This window comes from Eulemur rufifrons, chromosome 18 (assembly GCF_041146395.1).
Source record: "Eulemur rufifrons isolate Redbay chromosome 18, OSU_ERuf_1, whole genome shotgun sequence".
NCBI lineage: Eukaryota > Metazoa > Chordata > Mammalia > Primates > Lemuridae > Eulemur > Eulemur rufifrons.
The window spans coordinates 6,202,537-6,224,385 of NC_091000.1; the positions used below are offsets into that span (position 1 = coordinate 6,202,537).

Here is a 21,849-nt window from a genome sequence, read left to right on the forward strand (position 1 = left end):
AAAAAGTTTGCCAATCCCTGTTCTAGGAAAATGGAGTAGGCGGCTTATTGGCTTTTGTGCGGGCTGACCTAAGCTTAGGTGAGCTCGGTCAGTCCACCAAGCATGTGTTCTTCTCTAGCCACATTTTTTTTATGCAGGTTAACATGGAGGATAGTCAGATACATGAATTAAACTAAGGTTGGCATCTTATGATGTAAGTTCAAGAAAAAGAGAGGGTCAAAGGAGCTGAGGATTTGCCAAGGGAGTGATTACAATGATGGGCCATGCAATAGAAACAATTACTGAGGGAACTGAGGACATCAGGGGCACAAGGGGAGTGAAGCGCTGTAAAAAGTAGGTTGTAAACAGATATATGGACCTCACTGAGTAAGTTAGTTAGAAAGGTAGCAGATGGAAGCTGAAAATGAAATGCCTGAAATTTAAATTTTATGTGGTTTGCAGTTATTATTAATAGAAATCACAAGTTTTAGAGATTTGAGTGGCTACATCGGGGTGGGGGGGGCTCAAAACCATTAGAGAAGAGAAAACAAGTACCAGCCTCTGTAACTGACTTGTCAAAGAATTTATTTTAATATATGAAGTTTCACTGGGCTTAGCAGAAATCTCTTTTCATTGTTACTTGTAGCATGAAGTTCTTACTTACATAAATCAATGGCTATTCTATTCATAGAAATGTGGAAAGTGACTTAAGAATCTTGGAAATTAGGTAGTGGATATTAAGAAATCAAGGAAAAAAATCTTTATTAAATAATCGTGTCAACTTGTATAAATAGAATAACCATATGTTAAAATGGTGATTTTCATATCACTTGCATTTATTCCATTGTTACCTCTGATCTACTTTGTGCAATACTGACTAGGAATGATCTAGGTGGCTTGGAAAGTATAATTATTTAAAATGATAGAAGTTTCATTCAGGAAAATTATTGTCTGGTTAAGCTTCATTCACATGCCCAGAACACCCAGTTCACACTCAGCGTGTTGCATTTTCTCTCGATGACCTGATCCCATCCTATTCAAAAATAAAATACTAAGAAAGATGATGCATATAGTAACCACTGTGAACATTATCTATATATGAAAAGAACAAATGTAGTTTATAACCTCAAAGACAGGGGAACTTTGTGTTGTATTTGCTAGATCATTATGTGCAGACATGAATGGGAAGATAAGGAGATAGTACTTCCAGTTTGTGTTAATCTGCTGGACTACTCAAGCTTTCCTTTAAACGATGTTAGTATTCCTTAAAATTCATTTCTTGTTTCTGAGAATCCTCTCCCTTTATATATTGAAGTGATATAGTGTGAGAAAGATGTTGCATAGATTCATTAATAGATGAAGAGATTTCTGTAAAGATTAATAGATGTTAGAGGTAAAAAATTTTAAAAAGATCCAAAGAAAAGTACCAATTCTCAATGCTCATGTAGTAGAAAGGACAAAAGTACTTCATGTGTATTATTAGTGGATCATGTGGGCAAGCCTTCAATGGCCTGTCAACTAATGAGTCAATCAAAATGACATACAAATGTCATTTATGACAACTTGTATGAACTTTTCTAAGAAAAAAGTACCTGAACTTTCAGGACATACCAGAACAAAAACAAACAAATAAAACCCAGTAAATATGGTGCTTGCATACACATCAGTACTCGAAATGATACCAAAAAAAGCACCTCTGCTTCCTCTTTTTGTGCATTCCTTTGATTATCGTTCTTTTCAATCTATGTAAAATGGTTCAAAGATGTTGACTCACAGAGTTGGATTTATCTTGGGATACCACATTCCCATCAGGATGGTCTTGGAGAGACAAAGGGAATTGTTGAAACAAGTAAAGAAGCAACACTTCTCTAAAGATCAACAAATTTTCCTGTTGTTTAAATCAGAGCGCATTGTTGGACAGCTGAAGAGTAGCTCATCTGTTGGTCAGCCCCAGCTTCTGGGAGACTAAAGCGTCGTTAGCATTCCCAGACCTTGACAGCTAGCATTTGATCAAGTATCTTGATTGGAGGGCAAAAAATTATGAAGAAAATAATCCCTGTAGTTTCAATTGGTTTTGGCATTTTTTTAAATTTAATAGGCTGTTATTTCTTGGTCTAATTTTTGGGGTTTTTTTTGGTAATTCTGACTTTTCTTTTTAAAATTTTCTCCCGTGAAATAAATCTCTTAATAACATTGCTCTTTTCTTTCACTCTTACTCAAAGAAAAATAGCAGAATTATGATATTTGATTTACACTTATGCTACTATTCTCTTTCCTATTTTTTATTCCCCTACTTGTTTTATTTTGTTTGATATTTACAAATACCATCTATAGAAGATTCCACAGGTTAGGAATATAATGGTCAAAATAATATTATTCATTTAATATTAAATATTAATCACTTAATAACTAATTTAATAATTTATTTCATTTTTAAGTTCTTTTCAGTTTTCAAGCATGATGGATTTTTTTGCAAAAGAGCCAAAGAAACTATACTGATCAAAAAGGTAAAATTTATTTTTGTGAGAAGAAACTAAAGGTTCTAGGCTTATCAAAGCCAGTAAAAAGACATTTACATGTGAGCTAGCTGCATTTTACAAATACTTGCCTCCACTAACTTAAAATGATCTGTTACTGAAAACTTTGCAGGAAACATAAAAGAGTATTTTCTTCAAGGTATCATATACAGTTTAATTCAACTTTCATCATAGTCAGCATATTTCAGCTACCAGGTTACCTAAATGCAATACACTTTAAAATTATATGCTTCTGTTTTGTCTAAGGCAAAAATAAAAGTCAAGTTTTACTTACTTTTTGAGGAAATCTGCTATTTCTAAGGTTTTTTAAATTTTTAATTAGGGGTACATAATAGTTATATATATTTATAGGGAACCTGTGATGTTTTTATACAGGCATATAATGTGCAATAATCAAATCAGGGTAATTGGGGTATCCATCAAATCAAGCATTTGGCATTTCTTTGTATTAGGAACATTCCAGTTCCACTCTTTGAGTTATTTTTAAAGTATATATAACTTTTTGTTGACTATAGTCACTTTGTTGTGCTATCAAATACTGTTCATTGTATCTAACTAACTACATTTTTGCACCCATTAACCATCCCTACTTTATCCCCACCACCACTTTTCCCAGCCTCTAGTAACCATCATTCTACTCCTGTCTCCATGAGTTTTACCATGAAGAAGTAACCTAATTATACCCTCAAATTAAAGGTGGTCTATATTCATTTTATTCTCAAAGTGAGTAATTTCCTTAGGCTTAACATTAACCTTACAATTCCCCCTTCAAAAAAAAGTTACTTGGTTTACAGACAAAATGTATATTTTTACAATGAGGAATGGACTTTTCAGTTTTCAAAAATTATAATATTCTTACAATAATCAGTTTTTTAAAAAGCAATTATTATGAAATTATTATTCATGCTTATTTTATTCATTAGCATAAAATTCTTTATTACCTTGTTGCTATGGCAAGAATTTAATAAACACTGAAAAAATAAGAATTATCATTTAATAAGATCTGGATGGAAAATAATTTTCTTATTGTGTTAAAAATAACTTTTGAAAACATAATTAAGATATTTTGTCCAGATCTACTCACCAATGTAAGTCTATGAAATTTTCGTCTTGCCATTCATAGTAAGTTAGCAATTAAAGACAAATATAATTCCTTAGGCCTAATGAAAATCAAAATTTTATTAAAAATTATTTTATTGTCTTTAAATTGTCATCACTTCTTTTTTGACAAGAACTTAGATCCCAAACCAACAAAAACCTGGAACATATTTTTTTTTCATTTCATTGCTCTTACCTTGATATTTTGAAGCGAACCAAGAAATCATTTTTCTTTCTGAATTGCATTAGTCTTTTTTGTTTCTCTGTTAGTTTGTGAAGCACTAAAGAAAACACAAAACAATAGAAATCAGGCAAGAAAATAGCATACCTTGGAAAAAGTTATCACTTTCTAAATGAAATAACCTCTGACATCTTGACTCCTTCACCCTTTCCCCAGATGCCCTATCAGTCCTATGCTGAATGGCCAGGCACAGAGTTTTGATTGCATTGTGAAGTGTCAGGTCAGCTCAACTGAAATAAGAATTTTAAGAAGATGGCACTTATTGCATTTGAAAAGAATGCACACAGATAGGAAAGAGGAATAAACAAAACAAAAAAACAAAAAACACTGCAGAAACTAATAATAAGTACACAAAGTACACAAGTGTATTTATTACATTTTGCAAGCACTTTGTTCTACATTTCAAAAACGCCACCATCAAGCTGTTGGCACATTTATGTACAAAACAGATTAATTGTAATGCCTGCTACAAAGCAACTCTGTGAAAATACAAACTCTAATACCAGAAATAAAAGCCAAAAGTGTCAACATCATTACATGAGTTTAAAAGACAGTTTAAAAATCATCACAAACTGTTAAGACACAGAACTGAAACACTATAATATAGAATTTAAAGAAGCCCATTAATACTTTTGCTGAATATCTGTAATACTGCATATATCAGAAAAATGTTGAACCAGTAAGATAATCTAAGTGTAAAAAAAGAAGCAAAATGAACCCCAAATTAATTAAATAATACTACAGAATGCATAATCATGCCACAGATAACCCTAGTAATACCCCCCACCTACTACAAGAACTTGTAAAATTACTGATGATGCATGACTAGTCGTTGTACAAAGATTGTTTCACTCAATAAATTTTATTAGAAATGCAGTTACACCGAGAAAGGATTTCACAATGGTCAAATCAGTGCACAATACTACCTAGTTTTATACACTGACAAAAATGTCTTGTCAGGCTACATCATTTTAAAAGACACTTTACAGCATTCTTGTAGCATTAGAAATAAAAGAAGAGAGTCAAGGTTAAAACAAACACCAAATTTGGTCCAATAATACTGATTGCTTTTTTTTTTTTTAAAATTCCTTTGATTCAGGTACTTCTTATAAATGAATATGAAGGAATATTCGGTTAAAATGACTTACTTGAAATAAAAACACGAATATATCACTACATTTCCAAACAATACATTCTATAGGGGCCTCTGACCACACTTTAGAAAACACTACAGGTAAACCGACATAGATTGGAAGGCTGCAAGCAAAGCTATTATATTAATGGAAGCCTTTTCAAATATATGATACACATTTTAGGAATAGTTTACAGAGGTGCAATCCATTAAAACTTTTAAGGTAGGTAAAACAACTTCTGAGGGGTTAGTGTGCTTATTTTTAATATACCACCTTCATAAAGGTAATTAATGTTCCACATTAGCATATTAAAAGTTCCAATCCAGCCACTGCTTAAATCACAAAGAGATCATTCTCCAGTAGTCCACAGTAGTTATTTCCATTAAAATTGTCTCTATATACTAAACTTTAAAAGGTAAACCTGATGTCACAATCTTAAATGCCATGCATTAGCATTACTGTTTCTACATGCTCACAACATAAACATGAGTAATTAGAGAGAAATACCTTGTAAGTACATCAAGAAAAAATACAATGTTAACAAAGATAAGAAGCACTTTTTTTTTTAACCTACTCTTACAAATTTAGAAATTGCACCTTAGATTGATGAAACCATCAACCAGGGCCTATAGTAACGTGGCCACTGATGTTCAGACAAAATCTCCATATTTCAACAAGCGTCATCATGATGTCATCTCTGCTGTCTACTGTTCATAATGTACAATGGTCCCTTTGAAGGTTACCTGTAGTTAAACTAGTTACCGAAATCAAAACTAAAAAGTATAAAAAGCTATTTTCTTTCCAAAACATAAGAAATAATGCAAAAGGTGTTATGTATAACACATGGGAAGTGGTTAAAAATCAAACAAAGTTTTGCATTTGACAATGTTAGTATCTTTGATCTTACAGAACTATTAAATGAGTTAGAGAAATTTCAAAGAAAAGGCTGGATAGGAGCTTGTAGAAAAGATCTGATTACACCAATTTAACAAATTAGGAAATCAAGTGCTAAACAACAAAGAATTGTATTCAGGTGATTCATAAGTCACCTTACGTATCTTTGATGAGAAGCACTTTCATTTTGTTTTTCAAAGATTTGATGGTTGGATGGCCCTTAGTTAAACACCAATGCATTCAAATGGTAAAAAGAACAGAAAATTTATTTATGTGTAAGCATTGAGCCGCTCTTTGGAGCGAGTAGAATGGATGTCATGAAGCTCTTGCTCCTCCTTGGACTTAATATCCTCATACTTCTGCATCCGGCAGGCATCTTTCACGTAGGCCCAGTTGGCAGACAGAACCATAAGGTAATGAACCTAATCAAAGACAAAAATAATTTACACTGGAAGACTGTTCAGCATTTCCATTACACCTTGCTATCAGGAAAGCAGTGCTTAAATTATGTATTTATATAGGAAATGTTGACGTATAAAATAGAATCAAAATTTCTGTGGTAATAGCAATGCTATAAATAAAATATATTCTTCACTTCTGCAACTATATGATACCATAATCTTGGCAACTTTTCTTTCAGTATCTCTTTTTCAATTCTGAAGTAACCCAAGACCTTTCTGTCATGTTTCCTGTACATTCTGTCCTCATTTACCCAAACTATAAGACTACACATTTCATGCTTGTGTTTATAATCCACAATCAGAAATATTCTCACATACAGTTGTGTCTAATGGACTTGTGTTAGAGGATATATTGCCCCACTGGGCAATGTAAAGAGAGATCATGGAAACCCTGAAATAAACCTGTGGATTTAATTATCAAGTTAATTTTCCATATCATGAACTTTGCTGTTTCCTTTGGAGAACAAACTGTTAGAAAGTATTGTATCACATGGATTCTCAAAATATATGTATTCACAATACCTAAAATAGTGCCATTTCAAAAAGGAAGCTACTAATTTGTCTAGAGTAATGAAGTTACTCAAATAATAAGCTCCTAGTTTGACTTGAATTGACTGAGCAATGAGATCTCTTTCTTTCTTTGCTTTCCTCTTGGTCCATAGCAGAGATAAAGCAGTTTTCTACACAATGGATATTGATGAATGAGTAGGGAAGAGAAAGTAAGTTGTCAGTTATTTACTTGTTCGGAGTGTTAAAGGGTGGACAATATTTTTATCCAACATTTAGAAAAATAGAACACTAAAATTTTGAAAATTATTCAAGAGAACCTTGAAAGACAGAAAGCAGACTAGTTCTAGAAAAGTACAGATGAGCATGACGAATGCACACTCCATATTGAATATCGAATATTGTGACAAATTCAGGTAATCAACTGATAGCAAAAAAAAAAATATTTTGACACATGGATATAGAGAAAAAGATGCATACCACTATAAGTAAATTATTTCCAGAATGTTCTATTTCCTCTGAAATTTTGCATTTTGTTTAATGGAAACTGCAAGCCACTTGAAAGCAGAGGCTGTGAGTTACATTCTTATATACCATGGTATTTAGATAGTGAAAGCATAATCACTATACTTATATGTGGATTGGATAAGGCTTATATATGTAATCAAATTTATGTGGTATTTTGTTGTTAGACTATCCAGTGCTGTGGAGAGTGCTTAGTAAGTAGCATGTATTCAAAATGTTTGCCAAATAAATGAATATATTTTTCAATGTTCAAAAACTTTAACAGCTGAGAAAATATGGCTCCTAAATTATCATTAAATGTGTATGAGTGAAATACTGAAAAGAAATTCAGGGTCACTCTAGTTCAGTAACCGGAGATTTCCAATGGGTCTTCCAGACATTTCATCTGGCCTCAAGGAGAACACAAACCGCCAGGCTTCTGACTGTCTGTCCCTCACTAGGTGAACAGAAACTGGAACAGAACCCGGAAACTGCTGAAACACCAGGTTGACTAATGTCGGCATGTCGGACTTCCTAACAGCTCTACGAAATATCGGAGTAGAGTCTTTGTTAATTTTAATAAAAATTCTTATAACCCTTGCCTATATTACAGATGATGCTTTCAATATTTTGGTAGAGTGGAATTCATCTCAATTTTCTCATCTGTAATACGGAAATAATGATGGTAGCTATATAGTAAGTATGGAATGAGGCTGTGATGAGGTTCATGACAGTTGCTATGTTACGAGTATTGGATGTGTTCATGTATGTAGAGCATTTAACAGTGATTGCAACAGATCAAGTTTTTAAGAAATATTATTAATGGCAGGACTCGTAATATAAGTACTAGGAACAGTAGCAGTAGTTATATTTTACCTGTCTCCTAGGAGCTACATTATTACCAGAGCTAATAAATTGGAAATACTGTCAATCATTTGAGCTAGTAAGAAGTTTTGTGGTAACTCTATACAAAGAAAAACAACCCCTAAAAGAAACATTAAAAAAATAATCTTCTAAACTCTTCCTGTTTGAAATAAAATTTATGTATAACATTATATCTAAATATATGCAAAGCATAGATTCCTTAAGAAATATAAACATAAATTTCTATCGTCTTAAAATCTTTTGATTTTTTCCCAGAGTAAGCATTTTTCATAGACTTTTAAATGACATTATCTGTTTAAGCAGATATTTTTCACTAGTGTACACCTGAGGGCATGCATATTTAGACAGAATATTACATGCACGTGTGTGTAGCAAATGCAAACAGATGCTTCATTATACTCTTTTTAAAAGGTACTTTGATGGACTTCTTATACCTGAGTCTATATTGTTGGTAAATACATGTCACTAAAATCCATCCACTGTATAGGAATGTGTGTATGAACACAAATGTACACGTGTTTCCTCTGATCTCCAGCCAGGCTGTGTGCTCCTTGGGACCGAGAATGTTTGACATATCACTGGCCAGAACATGTTGATGCTTCTCCCAGGCATATTTTAGCATAATTTAGGTTAAAAGTACAAAGCCTTTGCTTATTGTTCTATTTTGATCCCTCCCATTAATCAGCCAACATGATCTTATACCTCATATTCTGAAATGAAATTCCTATATAGAGGTATACAGTCACTATATCTAAAATGTTAAGCAATGTTTAAGTTAACAAAATATCCGAAAACTCACTTTAGCACTGTCGTAGCCAGTTTTGTTGGATATATTTAAAAATCATTTTTAATAAAACAGAATCAGACTTTAATACAAAAGTGTTTATAAAGTCACTGAAAATAACTGGCCTAATACGGCTCATTTGCACATCAGCCTTGTCTCATCATTCCTATAAGTAGTCTTTTACAAGAGATAAAAACACTCTCACTTTTAAAAAAGCCTTCCTTTCATCAACCCATTAGACAATGTATTGGCAACATTAGGAAAGGAATTAAATAAATCCAAATTATTCATTATTTATCACAGTTGGGAGGTTGCCAGGAACCTTCCAGAGTTCTCTACTACTTATAGGATACAAAAATAAAGACTGAAGACTTTGGCTGCAAAAGTTATGACTGATGTTCAGAGTGCTAGTTCATTGTTAATATGTGTCATTCCAATGAACAACTGGAATACATGGTGAGTTACAGAGGAAGACAGAGAATCTAGCACATAGTAGGTCCTCCACATTTGGGAAAAGCCTGATGTACTGAAAGAGGATTTTAAAGATTTATTTAAAATTCTTTACTTCTGAAGAAAAATAGATACAAAAGATGTGACTTGAAACTACTGAGGTTTATTTTGAGAAAAATCTAATCTTTTTTCCTAAGTGACTTGATATTGCTTTTTTATGTACTTAATTAAGTAGGAGACAAGAATATGTAAATTAAGAAGTTGATTAGTTTACTTGGAATATCACACTTACATCAATACATGCTACAGAAATACGTTTTTTATATTCATAGTAATATAATACCTAAAATTCTGATGAATTACTTGTTTGTTAATGCTATCAACATTATTATTTTAATCCTTAAACTGTTTATCAAATATTATTTCAATTGTAATGATAATATTTCCTTAGGTTAAGCCTTGTTTTTCACTTGTCTATTGGTCTCCCTCTTCCCCCTTTTTTATTAACTGATAAAATAAATGTGTTTAATACGGACTTCAGACATTAGAGATAAATTACCATCTCTACAAGCAGATAGCTTTGCAATTCAGATTGAGCAACCAAGCATCAGAGCTTAGAGGTCTTACCATAGCAATAACTGCTGCCCCAGCTCCAGCAAGCGCCACGATAAACAAATGGAAGGTCATGTTCAGCTGTAGCGAAAACCACAGAGAACCAGAACACGTCAGAGTTACAAGAAGAAGAGAGGTCAGGACTGCTATTGTTTTTACCAACAAGACTTTGTACATCTTTAAGAAAAGTGAGCCTGTGATAAATCACTCTGTCAAAACACATTACAATTGTCTTTTCTCCTGCAAATTCTTTAAATCTTTGCAACTGCATCATTTTAATATACTTTCATTATAAAGATGAGATTGTGGTTAATAATGATTTTCAGTAATCTTTTAACAATATAAGGCTATGCTATCTCTTTAAACATAACTTTATATTTTTTTCAACATTCATTAAAAGAGTTTCTAGAAAATTTTAAATATTTCTTATAATTTTAATTGAATATGCAGAGCATCTCGTTTATATTTATTCTCTATTCCCCTTGCATAACACCATTGCAAGTAAAATTGCCTCTGAGAGAATAAGGGAAAATTCGATATAGATTTAATTATAATATATTCTTCAAATAACAAAACGAATGCTAAAATTCTGACAAAATTAAAGGCTGTAAAAACACTCACCTCAGTAGATTCACACATCCTCAAGAAATTCTCAGAGACAGTGCAAATTTTCTTTTCCTCTCCAATCGTAACAATCCCTACAATGTGTAGAAAATTAAAGTTTAGCATTATGAATGTTTTCAAGAGCCAAGAGAGAGAAAATGAAACTTTTTACTGATCAAATCTGAGTAAGTTCCATTTTATGTTATTTCATATTATAATGGAAAAAGTCTTCCTCAGCTTTCATTGTGAATAATGTGCATAGAATTGTGCATAGAATTATGAATATAAGATGCAAAACTATTTAGCCCTCAAGAAATTTAAAACATTTTCCATCTGAATGCAATTGAATCTGGCCACCAGAATTTTCAATTCAATTACAGCTAGTTCTTCGTTGGTTTGGCCCATTAGTGTGATGGTGTAGGCATTGTAATTATTTTGGTAACTATGCCCCAGACTGTGCTGAAATCAGGATCTAAATTTGTTCAGCTAGTATGATGTTTCTGTTAGTCTACAAAGGTATATTGTCCAAGAAGTACTTTTTTTCCTGCTAATATTGAAAACAATGCTGTTAGTAACAGGAAATTAAAAGTTGCTATTTCACTCATGTTTACCCTTGTTCCAGTTGGTTCATGGACCAACTACATCAGATTCACCTGGGGAACTGTGAAAAATATGTATTTCCAGACCCAGCACAGAACTGTCGGATGGAAATCTGTAAGCGTTAAGCCTGGGGCATTGCATTTTTTAAACAAGCACACAGGCGATTCACTGCCATGTCACTAGATCTCATCTTAGAGAACAGAAGTAATCAAGTTCACCCTATAATATGTCTTTAATTTTGTTTTGAGAACTATTGAAGTGCTGAACACATATATGCATGAAGAAAAAAACCCATATATCCTGGGCAATCTAATAACTAAGCTTTCAGCATTCACTACTCTTTATTTAGTTTTTATATATGTGTATTTAAACATTCTTATCTTTAAGGTATATCATCAACTATCCTTCTCTATGGAGCTGCTCCCATTAGTTTCTGCTCTGCCAGTAGTTTGTGGAATCTATTTCAGTGTAAAAAAATCTACTTTCAGTGCAACAAATGCACAGAAATGTCTCTGCAATATTTCCTTTTTGCCAAGATGGTTCTAACGGGGGAGAGGGGATTAAAAAAACACTCTCTCATGAGATTTGTCTAAAAATTCTACGGTATTGAGAAAGCTTCCTGGCCAAGGCTATCCTTCTCCATACTGATCCATTAAGACGTCATTTAGGTGGAAGATTTTACCAAATAGATTCTTGAATTATTTAGCAGAAATGAATATAGTTCAGTAAATAGCAATGACCCATAGCTAAACTTACAAAAGACTTCCTATTAAGAATATGTGTCTCTAGTTTTTATGCAAACATAAAATGTCCTTTTGAATGAAATGGACTTAGGTCAAAAGTGCTGCTTATTTCTAGTCTCAACTCTGTCTTCTGTTATATCTTGGACAAATAATGCAATATTCCTAGGTCATGGCTGCCTTTTCTAGAGAAAACATGATGGGTCAGGTCCATGATATAAGTGTTTGTCAGACTTTAGTTTATTTTATTTTTCTGTGATGGAGATTATTTTCTTTCACAATTGAGCAGTGCTGAAACATAATAGGTGCTCATTAAATATTTGTTGATGCTGGTGGCTCACGCCTATAATTCCAGCACTTTGGGAGGCTGAGGCAGGAGGATCACCTGAGGCCAGAAGTTGGAGAAGAGCCTGGGCAATCTAGCAAGACACCATAAAATAATAATAATAAAAATAACCCGAGCGTGGTGATGTGTATATGTAGCCCCAGCTACTCAGGAGGTTGAGGCAGGAGGATCACTTGAGCCCAGGAGTTGAAGGCTGCAGTGAATTATGATCCTGTCACTGACTCTAGCCTAGGAGACACATTGAGACCCTATCTATAAAAAAAAAAAAAAATTGGTTGAAAAAGGTGTGAATAAGTAAGTGAAATGAAATCCTGCTGAGAAGGCTTTACGGAAATCACATAAAAACGCGCTGTTCTGGCTAACGTGTGAGGGTGCACTGGCTAGAAGTCTGCAAGGAGCCCCACCTACTTTGAACCACTTTCTCTCCATGGCTGGCCCTCAGGTAGTTTCATCAAATCATCAAGTTTTAACAGTTTTAAATCTTGGATTTAGATGGTCTTATGGGGACCAGTATTAACATTTTATGATAGGAATTTACTAGGATAAACACCTAATACATTCAGTGTCATTAACTCACAGTACATGTAATTGGAGGATAACAGACAGACATCATACTAAAGGCATTAAAAATGCAAGTAAAAGTATTTCACGATGCATTTTGAAAAACAACAAATCCTAGTATGATAAGCAATCTATAAATTTTTCAAGTATATGAGGTTTCCATTAGCTTCATTTGAAAAACGTAAGTTTATTATATGCATGGGGATGAATAGTGAGATGCGAACCTCTACTAAGCAGGTGTAGTAGCCATAATGTGTGAGAGTTCCGATAATTAAATATGGAGTATAAAGGTAAAAGGTAAAAGATACCATCTAAATGCTAATGAGGCAACTTTGTACATTTTATATTAAGGGCTAAAATAGCTGATGAAAAGACTGCATGACATCTGAAAAAATGCCTTCTCTTTCTTCCACATTTACATAAGAAAAGTTACATTTCGATAAATCTTAATGACTATGTTGTAAACAGTAGCACATTTCGAAGAACAGTTGTAGCCATATAGTCATGCTTTACACTTACCATGGCACAGTCTTTAAAAAAAATAAAAAGACAGAGGTGTGAACTGATGAAATTGAAACTTGCTTTTTGATTTAGGATTGATGCTGTAATGGGAAGAAACCTTTGGACCTTGAGGTGAGGTGACTGTATTTTGCACATAGGATGGGTGTGTATCTTTGGTGGCCAGAGGGTAGACTGTGGTGGGCAGAAAACAGCCGCAGCCCAGTGATGTTCCCGGCCTTATCCCTGGGACCTGTGAATGTGTTAGATTACACTGCAAAAGGGAATTAAGCTTGCAGAGGAATTATCAGGGAGAATCAATGTTGTCAGCTTTGACATAAAAGGAACTGTCATCGTGATAAAGTAAATGTATGAGATCATGAAAATAAAAAAGTTTGAAAAAAATTGACTTTGGCTTTCAATGCTGTATTTGTTTCCTACTGCTGGTGTAAGAGATTACCACAAATTTAGTGGCTTAAAGCAATACAGGTCTATCTCTTACAGTTCTGGAAAACAGAAATCTAAAATCAAAGGGTCATCAGGGATGCACTCCTTCTGGAGGCTCTAGAAGGAGAATCCAGTTTCCTTTCCTTTTCCAGCTTCTACAGGTCACACACATTTCTTGGCTCTTGGTCCCTTTTCTCCATCTTCAAAGCCAGCAAAACTGCATCTTTCTGTATTTTTTCTGTAGTGCATCTCCCTCTGGTTGACTCTTCTCTTCTGATTCTGTCTTCCACTTTTAAGGACCTTTTGTTTGGATTGGGCTAATTTAGAACACTCTCCCTATCTTCAGGTCAGCTGACCAACAACCTGAATACCTCTTTGACAAGGAACCTGACATATTTATATGTTCCAGGAATTAGGGTGTGTACATCTTTGATGAGCCATTAGTATGTCTACTAAAAGTACTAATGGTTTAATTAAGATTATGGTTGAAAAAAGCTCTTTATCTAAAATTTTTATTTAAAAAACTGTTGAGTAGAAGAGAACTGAACCCTGATTCAGGACATCCACCTTTCCACCCCATGATGGCCTGCGAGGTAGCTATACCCCTGGAAAATTATTTCACCTCTTAGAATTCCATTTCCTTTATGCCAGACAGCTGGACTGGCGATTACTGAAGTCCATTTATAAAATTATATGGCTTAGGACATATTGTGCGCTTAATGTCATAGGGGATTATATGCACTGAGTGGCATAAGTCTCAATATAGTAAGAAAAATTAGGCTAATTTGGGTATCACAGGCACTTGAATACATTGAGAATTAATAGAAGATTTTTGTAAAAAAAGTTGAAAATATTAAAACAGGGTCCACTCATCTTTTCTGAAGGATTATTTTCCCTCTCCTTTAGAAATCAAACTTGGGAAAAATTTCAAATATTTTGCTAGAGTTTCTCAATATTTTTCAGTCTAAAATCTAGTTTGGTAAGACCAAAGACCCACCTACTTCACCTATTTACCATGCCATAAGAAATGAAATAGATCTATCATGTATTTTTTTTTTTTTTTTTTTTTTGAGACAGAGTCTCACTCTGTTGCCCAGGCTAGAGTGAGTGCCGTGGCGTCAGCCTAGCTCACAGCAACCTCAAACTCCTGAGCTCATGCGATCCTCCTGTCTCAGCCTCCCGAGTAGCTGGGACTATAGGCATGCACCACCATGCCTGGCTAATTTTTTCTATATATATTTTTTAGCTGTCCATATAATTTCTTTCTATTTTTAGTAGAGATGGAGTCTCACTCTTGCTCAGGCTGGTCTCGAACTCCTGAGCCAAACGATCCGCCCACCTCGGCCTCCCAGAGTGCTAGGATTACAGGCGTGAGCCACCGCGCCCGGCCTATCATGTATTTTTAGAAACACAGACAGTAACATATAGAGCCTCCAGCCTTCATCTATTCTGGTGGTGACACTGTCATGAGATAAACTGAGGCTCTGAGAGTGGGGTTAACAGATTTAACAATAAAAATAACCTCACTGTTCCTCAGTTAAATTTGAATTTCAGATAAAAAGCAAATACTTTTAGTGTAACTACGTGTCATGCAATATTTGGAACCGTACTTGCTCTAAAAAAAAGTTACTTGTTTATCTGAAATTCAAATTTTAATGAGGCATCTTGTATTTTACCTGGTAATCCGGAGAAACTAGTCCCATCCTTTCCAATTTTAACTTTTAGGATGGCCAGACAAAAGGAAGACATTGAGGGGGAAGAACTGCAGCCCGAGCCACAGTTTTCTCAGCAGCTGTTCTGCAGTGCCCTCCAGAGGCAGGTGCTGAGGTTTCGTTCCCCCTCTGTTTACAAACAACCTGATTCTGAGAGCAAAACCTGCCCAGTGAAGAACGGGTCCATCTTCCCTCTTGCCAAGAACTTCATCTGCAGAGCATGTCATCTGCTTTTCACTTGGATCAGACTACCGGGGGCCTGAGGACTTCATCTGCCAGGACGAGGATGGGCCCTTGTTTTGGAACACAGAGCTGCAGCGGGCTCTAGAGGAGCTACTTATAGACTACTTACCCGCAAGACACAAAGGCTTCAGATCCCATCTACTGAAACGTTTCCTACTTTTCTGAAGTATGAGGAAAGCTCATTAGAGAAAAACATTTAGAGTGTCCCCAGATGTTAATATGTTGGTTTTTAATATCTGTTCAGTGAAAAGAAAATCCATTTGCAAATGTGATTTGCATATTTTTATAAATTCTGTAGCTCCCATATTTTTACGAATGATAAAATAGAATCTCAAATAGGTTAACTGAAATTAGACTGTAACTTTCCACACTTCTAGTTCAGCACTATTAATAGTTTCAAAATGAAATGCAGTTGACTTATGAGCAAGAACACAGACTCTGAAGCTGGGCCGCCTGGGTTTGAATCCCAGCTCTGTCTGTTGCCAGTTGCCTAATCTTGGACAAGTCATTTAACCCCACTGTGCCTCAGCTCTGTCATTTGTAAAAGAAGATAACAGTATTGCCCACCACCTTGAGTTGTGAGAATTAAACTATTTGACACATATACCTAGAGGAGGGTCTATACATGGTAAGTCCATGTACATATGATTCACTATTAATAATATGTGAGATTTTAGTCCTAAATAAAAATAACAAAAAGAATTGCTGACTTCTTTAGCATTGTTTTTATTTAATTATTATTAAATGCTAAGTTTTTTTCCCTATTTCAGAAAGCAATGAAGTAGACCTTTCTTTGGTGATCTTCACACTAGACTTCACAGTTTGTGGAGTTTATCCTGGGAAAATGAATGTAGCATGCAGGCATCATACTGAGTTTGGGAAAGAGCAAAGGAATCAGGAGAGGGAAACCACGATTATAACCTGCCAATACCAGGACATGTGACCTGACGGCCCGTTCAACATACGTGTGAATACGTATTGTGGTGAAATCAGCTTCCATTCACCCCTCATTTCCTACTTCTTTAAAATTCAAAAGGAATGTCTTAAAAATGAATACTCTGATAAATTCATCTCTGTGGTAGAAGAAGTAGTGCTGATTCCAAAGTGATTTACAATATTTGAGAGGCAGTTACGAAGGTAAAGCAATATGGGGTGGTGTTTTAGTCAGAGACCCAGTATCCACCTACCAAACTGACGAAGGTCCAAGCAGAGATTTGCTCCCTCCACTAACGTGGTGTTCCGGCAGATGGTCCACAGATTGAAGTACATGTAAACTGGCAGTGAGGTGAAAGCTGTGACTCCGAGCCAGGCCAACATGAAAAGGTATGTCAGCATAATAAACTGCAAAAGAGAAAAAATGGAGAGAGCGAACATGTAATCTACTGGAAATGAAAAATCTTGTCTTTAATCTGCAAAGCTCAGTATGGAAGCTTTTTAGGGCTATAGGACAGAAATCATGATCACAACACTTAAGAACTACAGGAGGGGAAGGTGAGAAATACTAGTGGGTTAAGTGAACAAACCTGCCGGAAAATCGCATCTTGGCAGAAGTTCTGATGTATAAAAGAAAATATAATCCATGTTTTAATCCCTGTTTCATTTATGTATTTATGTTAAAAATTTTACCATAGTTTTTTTATTTAACTTTAGAAAATATTCACTGATATATTTGAAGGAAATTCTGCAAAATGGGGAATTTTACTGTGAAAAATTCCAAATGAGTTAGCATCTTGTCAATAAATTTATATATGACTAAACTGGCACCATTTCATATTACAAATATTTAAGCTACTTAAATATGTTTATCATTGACATTATAAATATGGTAATTCATATTAGCATATAATCATATTAGTATATAGTAGCCTCCCTTCTGAAAATGATTTAGTGTGTACTCTTTTTTAATAATATTTTGAATTTTGAATCTGTCTTCTTTTATTCATGTTATTTTACTTTTGCTATAGAAATATCTTAATAGTAAAATATTGTAATTTTGACATTTTTAGAATTTATTTCAGAAATATTTATTATTTATAAAGTAGATTATAAAGTGTTCATATATCCTAGATAGAGTTGAATAAGATATGTAGATTCAGCATAGATTTATACGAATTTTTAGTTCAAGCATGACATACGTGCTGGATAAAAAGACATATAGATGCATGTATTAGGAGATGAGTGATAGATGATCAAGAAAAGTCTGAAATGTAGCCCCTAGACACCAAAAGCTAAGTTTCTATGGATATTTGGTTCTTCTTCTGAATTTCAGAAGGACACTTCTCGAAATCTTGAAGAAAAGCAATGGTGTATTTTGGCTGAACTTTAACACCTCAAGTACCCACATTTTCAAAATAGCAATACATTTAGTAAATATATTGAATGAAACTAAATCTCTTATTCAACCCTATTCATCCCTTTGGAAATAGTTACAAAAGGCTTCACCCCAGGATTTAGGTAAAATCTCAAGTCAAACATTTAACAACTCTCATATACTAAAAATAGCACTTCGAAAAATAGTAAAATTAGGGCCAATGTCATGATAGAGCTTATGCACTTATATTAAAGTCATTTGATTAACATAGACAGACATTACTGAGACTAAGTATAGAAGGGAATTTATGTAACAAATATGAAGAGAGGCAGGATATAAAGCTAACGAGACCCAAGCTCAAACCCTTCTCCTATATGTTACCAAATGTCACAGAACTTCAGAAACTCAGAACTTAATTAAACACATGTTTTCTAATATGGTTTTTATCTCATCTCAAAACTGACTTCCTCTTGGTCTCTACTCTGAAATGCTAATGTTTGGAAAGTCTGAGGAGCCAACGTCTGTCCCAAGAATGTTTTTAAACTATGATGTGGCAGACGTATTTATACAGCCAAGATTAAATGAAGCCTGGTCTAGAAATATTAGCAAATAAAATTTGCTGAATGTTAAGTTGTTCAAATCAATGAAAGAAAGAGAAGAAATATATCATTAAAAGGCTATTCGTTTACTAGAATTAGTAAAGTTTACATCACTTTTGGAATTATTTAGTCTTCAACAAATACTTAATGAGGGTTAATATGTGTAAAGAAATGGTAGGACTTCAGTCATTTGAAGTAACAGCACTTCCTCCTTACTTTACTTATCAAAAGAATAAAAGTAATCCATGTGGAAATATAGTCAATATTTGGTCTTGAAACACACTTGACTATATGTCGCAAACATTTTGCTTGTCTCTGCTAGAGAGAGGGGACAATATTCCATGTGTGGTCTTTGTCCTTTCTCCTTTCTGAAAGGCAGAATAAAGTGCCTCGATAGTGGGAGCTCACTGAGCAGTGCAGGGATCAGCTCAGGACTTCTCCCTTCTCAAAGCCTGTCTACCCTGTTGCGCCACTCCTTGTGCACCCAGGCTGGGTGAGAATGGTCCACTGAGCCCCGAAGCATGGATAAGCACACTCCAAGTGGCAATTCACCTCTAGCACTAACACACTGAGTGATACGACGCAGGTCATTTTTCATGCTTTGCAATTGGATTCTCATGTGTAAAAGGTAGAGGTGGATCTACCTATTTAACAAGCACTGACAGAGCTCTGTGTCCCTAACCTAAATGTTACATTTATGTGGTAATAGAAGGGGCCTTATGGCACACTAATTAAAGGTACAGGCTTTAATCTAGGCTTGAGTCTAGGCTGTTGTTTATGCTTCTGTTTCTGCCTTTATGAAACAGAAACAACTCTAAATTGACCCCATGTTAAGTGAAGCTGAAATGAGATAATACATGAACAGCATTTAGCATAAACCTGGTACATAAGAAGCTCTGACAAAATATTAGTTATTTTTATTTTTGATAATATTATTGTGATTACTACTACTGCTACCAAAATTTATGTTTTGCCTGTGTTAGACTATATAGAATAAGGGAATTAGATTTCATTTCATGTTTGGAGAAATTAAAAGAACGAGAAATTCTTGTTGGGTCCGGGAATGTTATTCAAAGTGAACTCTCTCTCATGAAGAAAAGCTCTAGAAATTTTTGGAAACCACCCTGAAAGTGAGTCAATTCTGTTAATGGAACTCCTTTGAGGGTTTGGGAAGCCTTTTTATTAACATTTTCGATATTTGCACTTGTAGGTTTCAAGGCTGATGTATAGTCTCAAGGACAATGAACTTGATGTGGCAGCCTGAAGCACATGGCTTTGGAGGACTGAAAACAACTGTCAAGTCAGCATGCGTTAGGCTATATCCTCTCTGTCTTATTTTTCTTTCTTTATGCCCTGGAGGATTTTTCTAAAGCTCCTTTTGAAGGTGCTGTTCATGGTAGAATGGGACTTATAATTCAATAGGTTTAAAATTATAGTTCAAAGCAGATTGGAACACTTTAAGCTGTGTTGCTGCTGCTACTTTATAAGGCACTGCAAGGTATGACTTCTGAAACCACAGTACTTACTCATCTTTTTCTTTCCTCTGCAAGATAAAGTATCTGAAGAAGATATAAACAATTCTATCTTTCCTTTTTATGCTTTATTTTAGAATCTGATAATTACTAAAATTGAAGAATTATTCAAATTGATCTTGTATAATTCTAGATAGAAAATATTTATATGTCATAAATAAAATATCACATAATTATAAATTTCTTTCTTTCTTTCCATTGTTAGGTGATGAAATATACATAGTCATTTGAACATTAAGTAAGTTAATATTATTCTTATTTTTATTAGGAAAACCTCTGACGATGTGAAAAATTCTTCTGATTTTAAAAACCTTTTTGTATATGTGTGCCTTTATTTATTTTTTATTACTATCATTTTTAGAGACAGGATCTCACTCTGTCAACCAGGGTAGAGTGCAGTGGCATGATCATAGCTCACTGCAGCCTCGAACTCCTGGGCTCAAGGGATCCTCCTGCCTCAGCCTCCCAAGTAGCTGGGACTACGGGCATGCACCACCAATGTGTACATTTGTTAATCTCTGTTTTTTGATGAAACACTTTCTGAAATTCATCTTGATAATATCTGTTTGGAGAACCTAGTGAAAAAAAATGACAAAAAATACTTGCTGGACCTGAAGTCAGAAGACCTGGTCACTAGTTTATGAGTTGGACATAGCACTTAATTCCCCATAGTCACTTTCCTCATTCGTGAATTGGAATTGGAATACTTCTCTCACACGGCTGTGATATAAACAAAAGGAAGATCCTACGTATTAATAAAATCACTTAGCGTAAGTGTGGGCAATACATATGTTTCACAATACACTAAGAGAGAGGAGGTTGATTTAGCAAAAATGAATTATTTTGTACTTTCACTTTCAAAAGTTAGGTATGGACAAAAAGAAACTACTTCTGTCCCATTTGGTGTTTATTAGTTTGAACAGACACTGAATTTTAATTTCCAGTTTTTGTCAAAGGGAAAGATGCGTTCCGTAGAAGTTATACAAATAAAGGAGTCTCATTGGTTTTTCTCATTTCAGTCATCATTTAGGGTCACTCACATGTAGTAAAATGTTGACCACCCCTTCCTGACTCACGAAGAAAAAAAAGTCAGTGAAACTTCCTTAGTTTGAACTAATTAATTCACTGAACTTTGATGGCAAAATTGCTATAAAATGATAGGGATCAAGTGCCAGATATTTAATTAATATCTAACATATCTCATTATCATTATTTTATTATTGTTTCATCAGAACATGTAAATGACTGTCAAAAGAAGTATTTTCTTCGTATCATATTTTTTGTTATGTTTTTGTTTTTACCCAATACAAATTTATTGGGAGCCTATCACCTGTTAGCATTAAATTCAACAAAATGTTTATGAGTTAGTCCTTCGAGACTTGAAATTAAATAAAACAACATAGAATTATTGTTTTGATGTCAACCTGGATACTCCAATCACTGATATTTAGTAGAGAAATTTTAACAGAACTGCAAGAGGCAAGATTTTCATATTCTTTGGAAGGAGGCACATGTTGTTGCTCCTTGGTTATGGTAGCTATTGAGATTACAGTGTATTTAACTTGAAAATGA

The 21,849-nt window shown here is 34.3% G+C and overlaps 1 protein-coding gene across 6 annotated transcripts in view; it reads right to left on the bottom strand.

Moving 5' to 3' along the window:
* Window positions 1–4,192: 4,192 nt before the first annotated feature.
* The window catches only part of GPM6A (glycoprotein M6A), a 300,930-nt gene continuing 283,273 nt past the window's right edge, over window positions 4,193–21,849 (bottom strand). For 5 of the 6 annotated variants that reach the window (XM_069493118.1, XM_069493115.1, XM_069493113.1 and 2 more), the window contains 4 exons: window positions 17,023–17,176; window positions 10,707–10,783; window positions 10,101–10,166; window positions 4,193–6,304 (listed from right to left, as the gene is read on the bottom strand). In XM_069493118.1, the coding sequence (XP_069349219.1) occupies window positions 6,152–6,304; window positions 10,101–10,166; window positions 10,707–10,783; window positions 17,023–17,170 (444 nt within the window). In that variant the 5' untranslated portion in view covers window positions 17,171–17,176 and the 3' untranslated portion in view covers window positions 4,193–6,151. The remainder of the gene's footprint in view (window positions 6,305–10,100; window positions 10,167–10,706; window positions 10,784–17,022; window positions 17,177–21,849) is intronic. The other variant, XM_069493116.1, reaches the window with a different exon arrangement.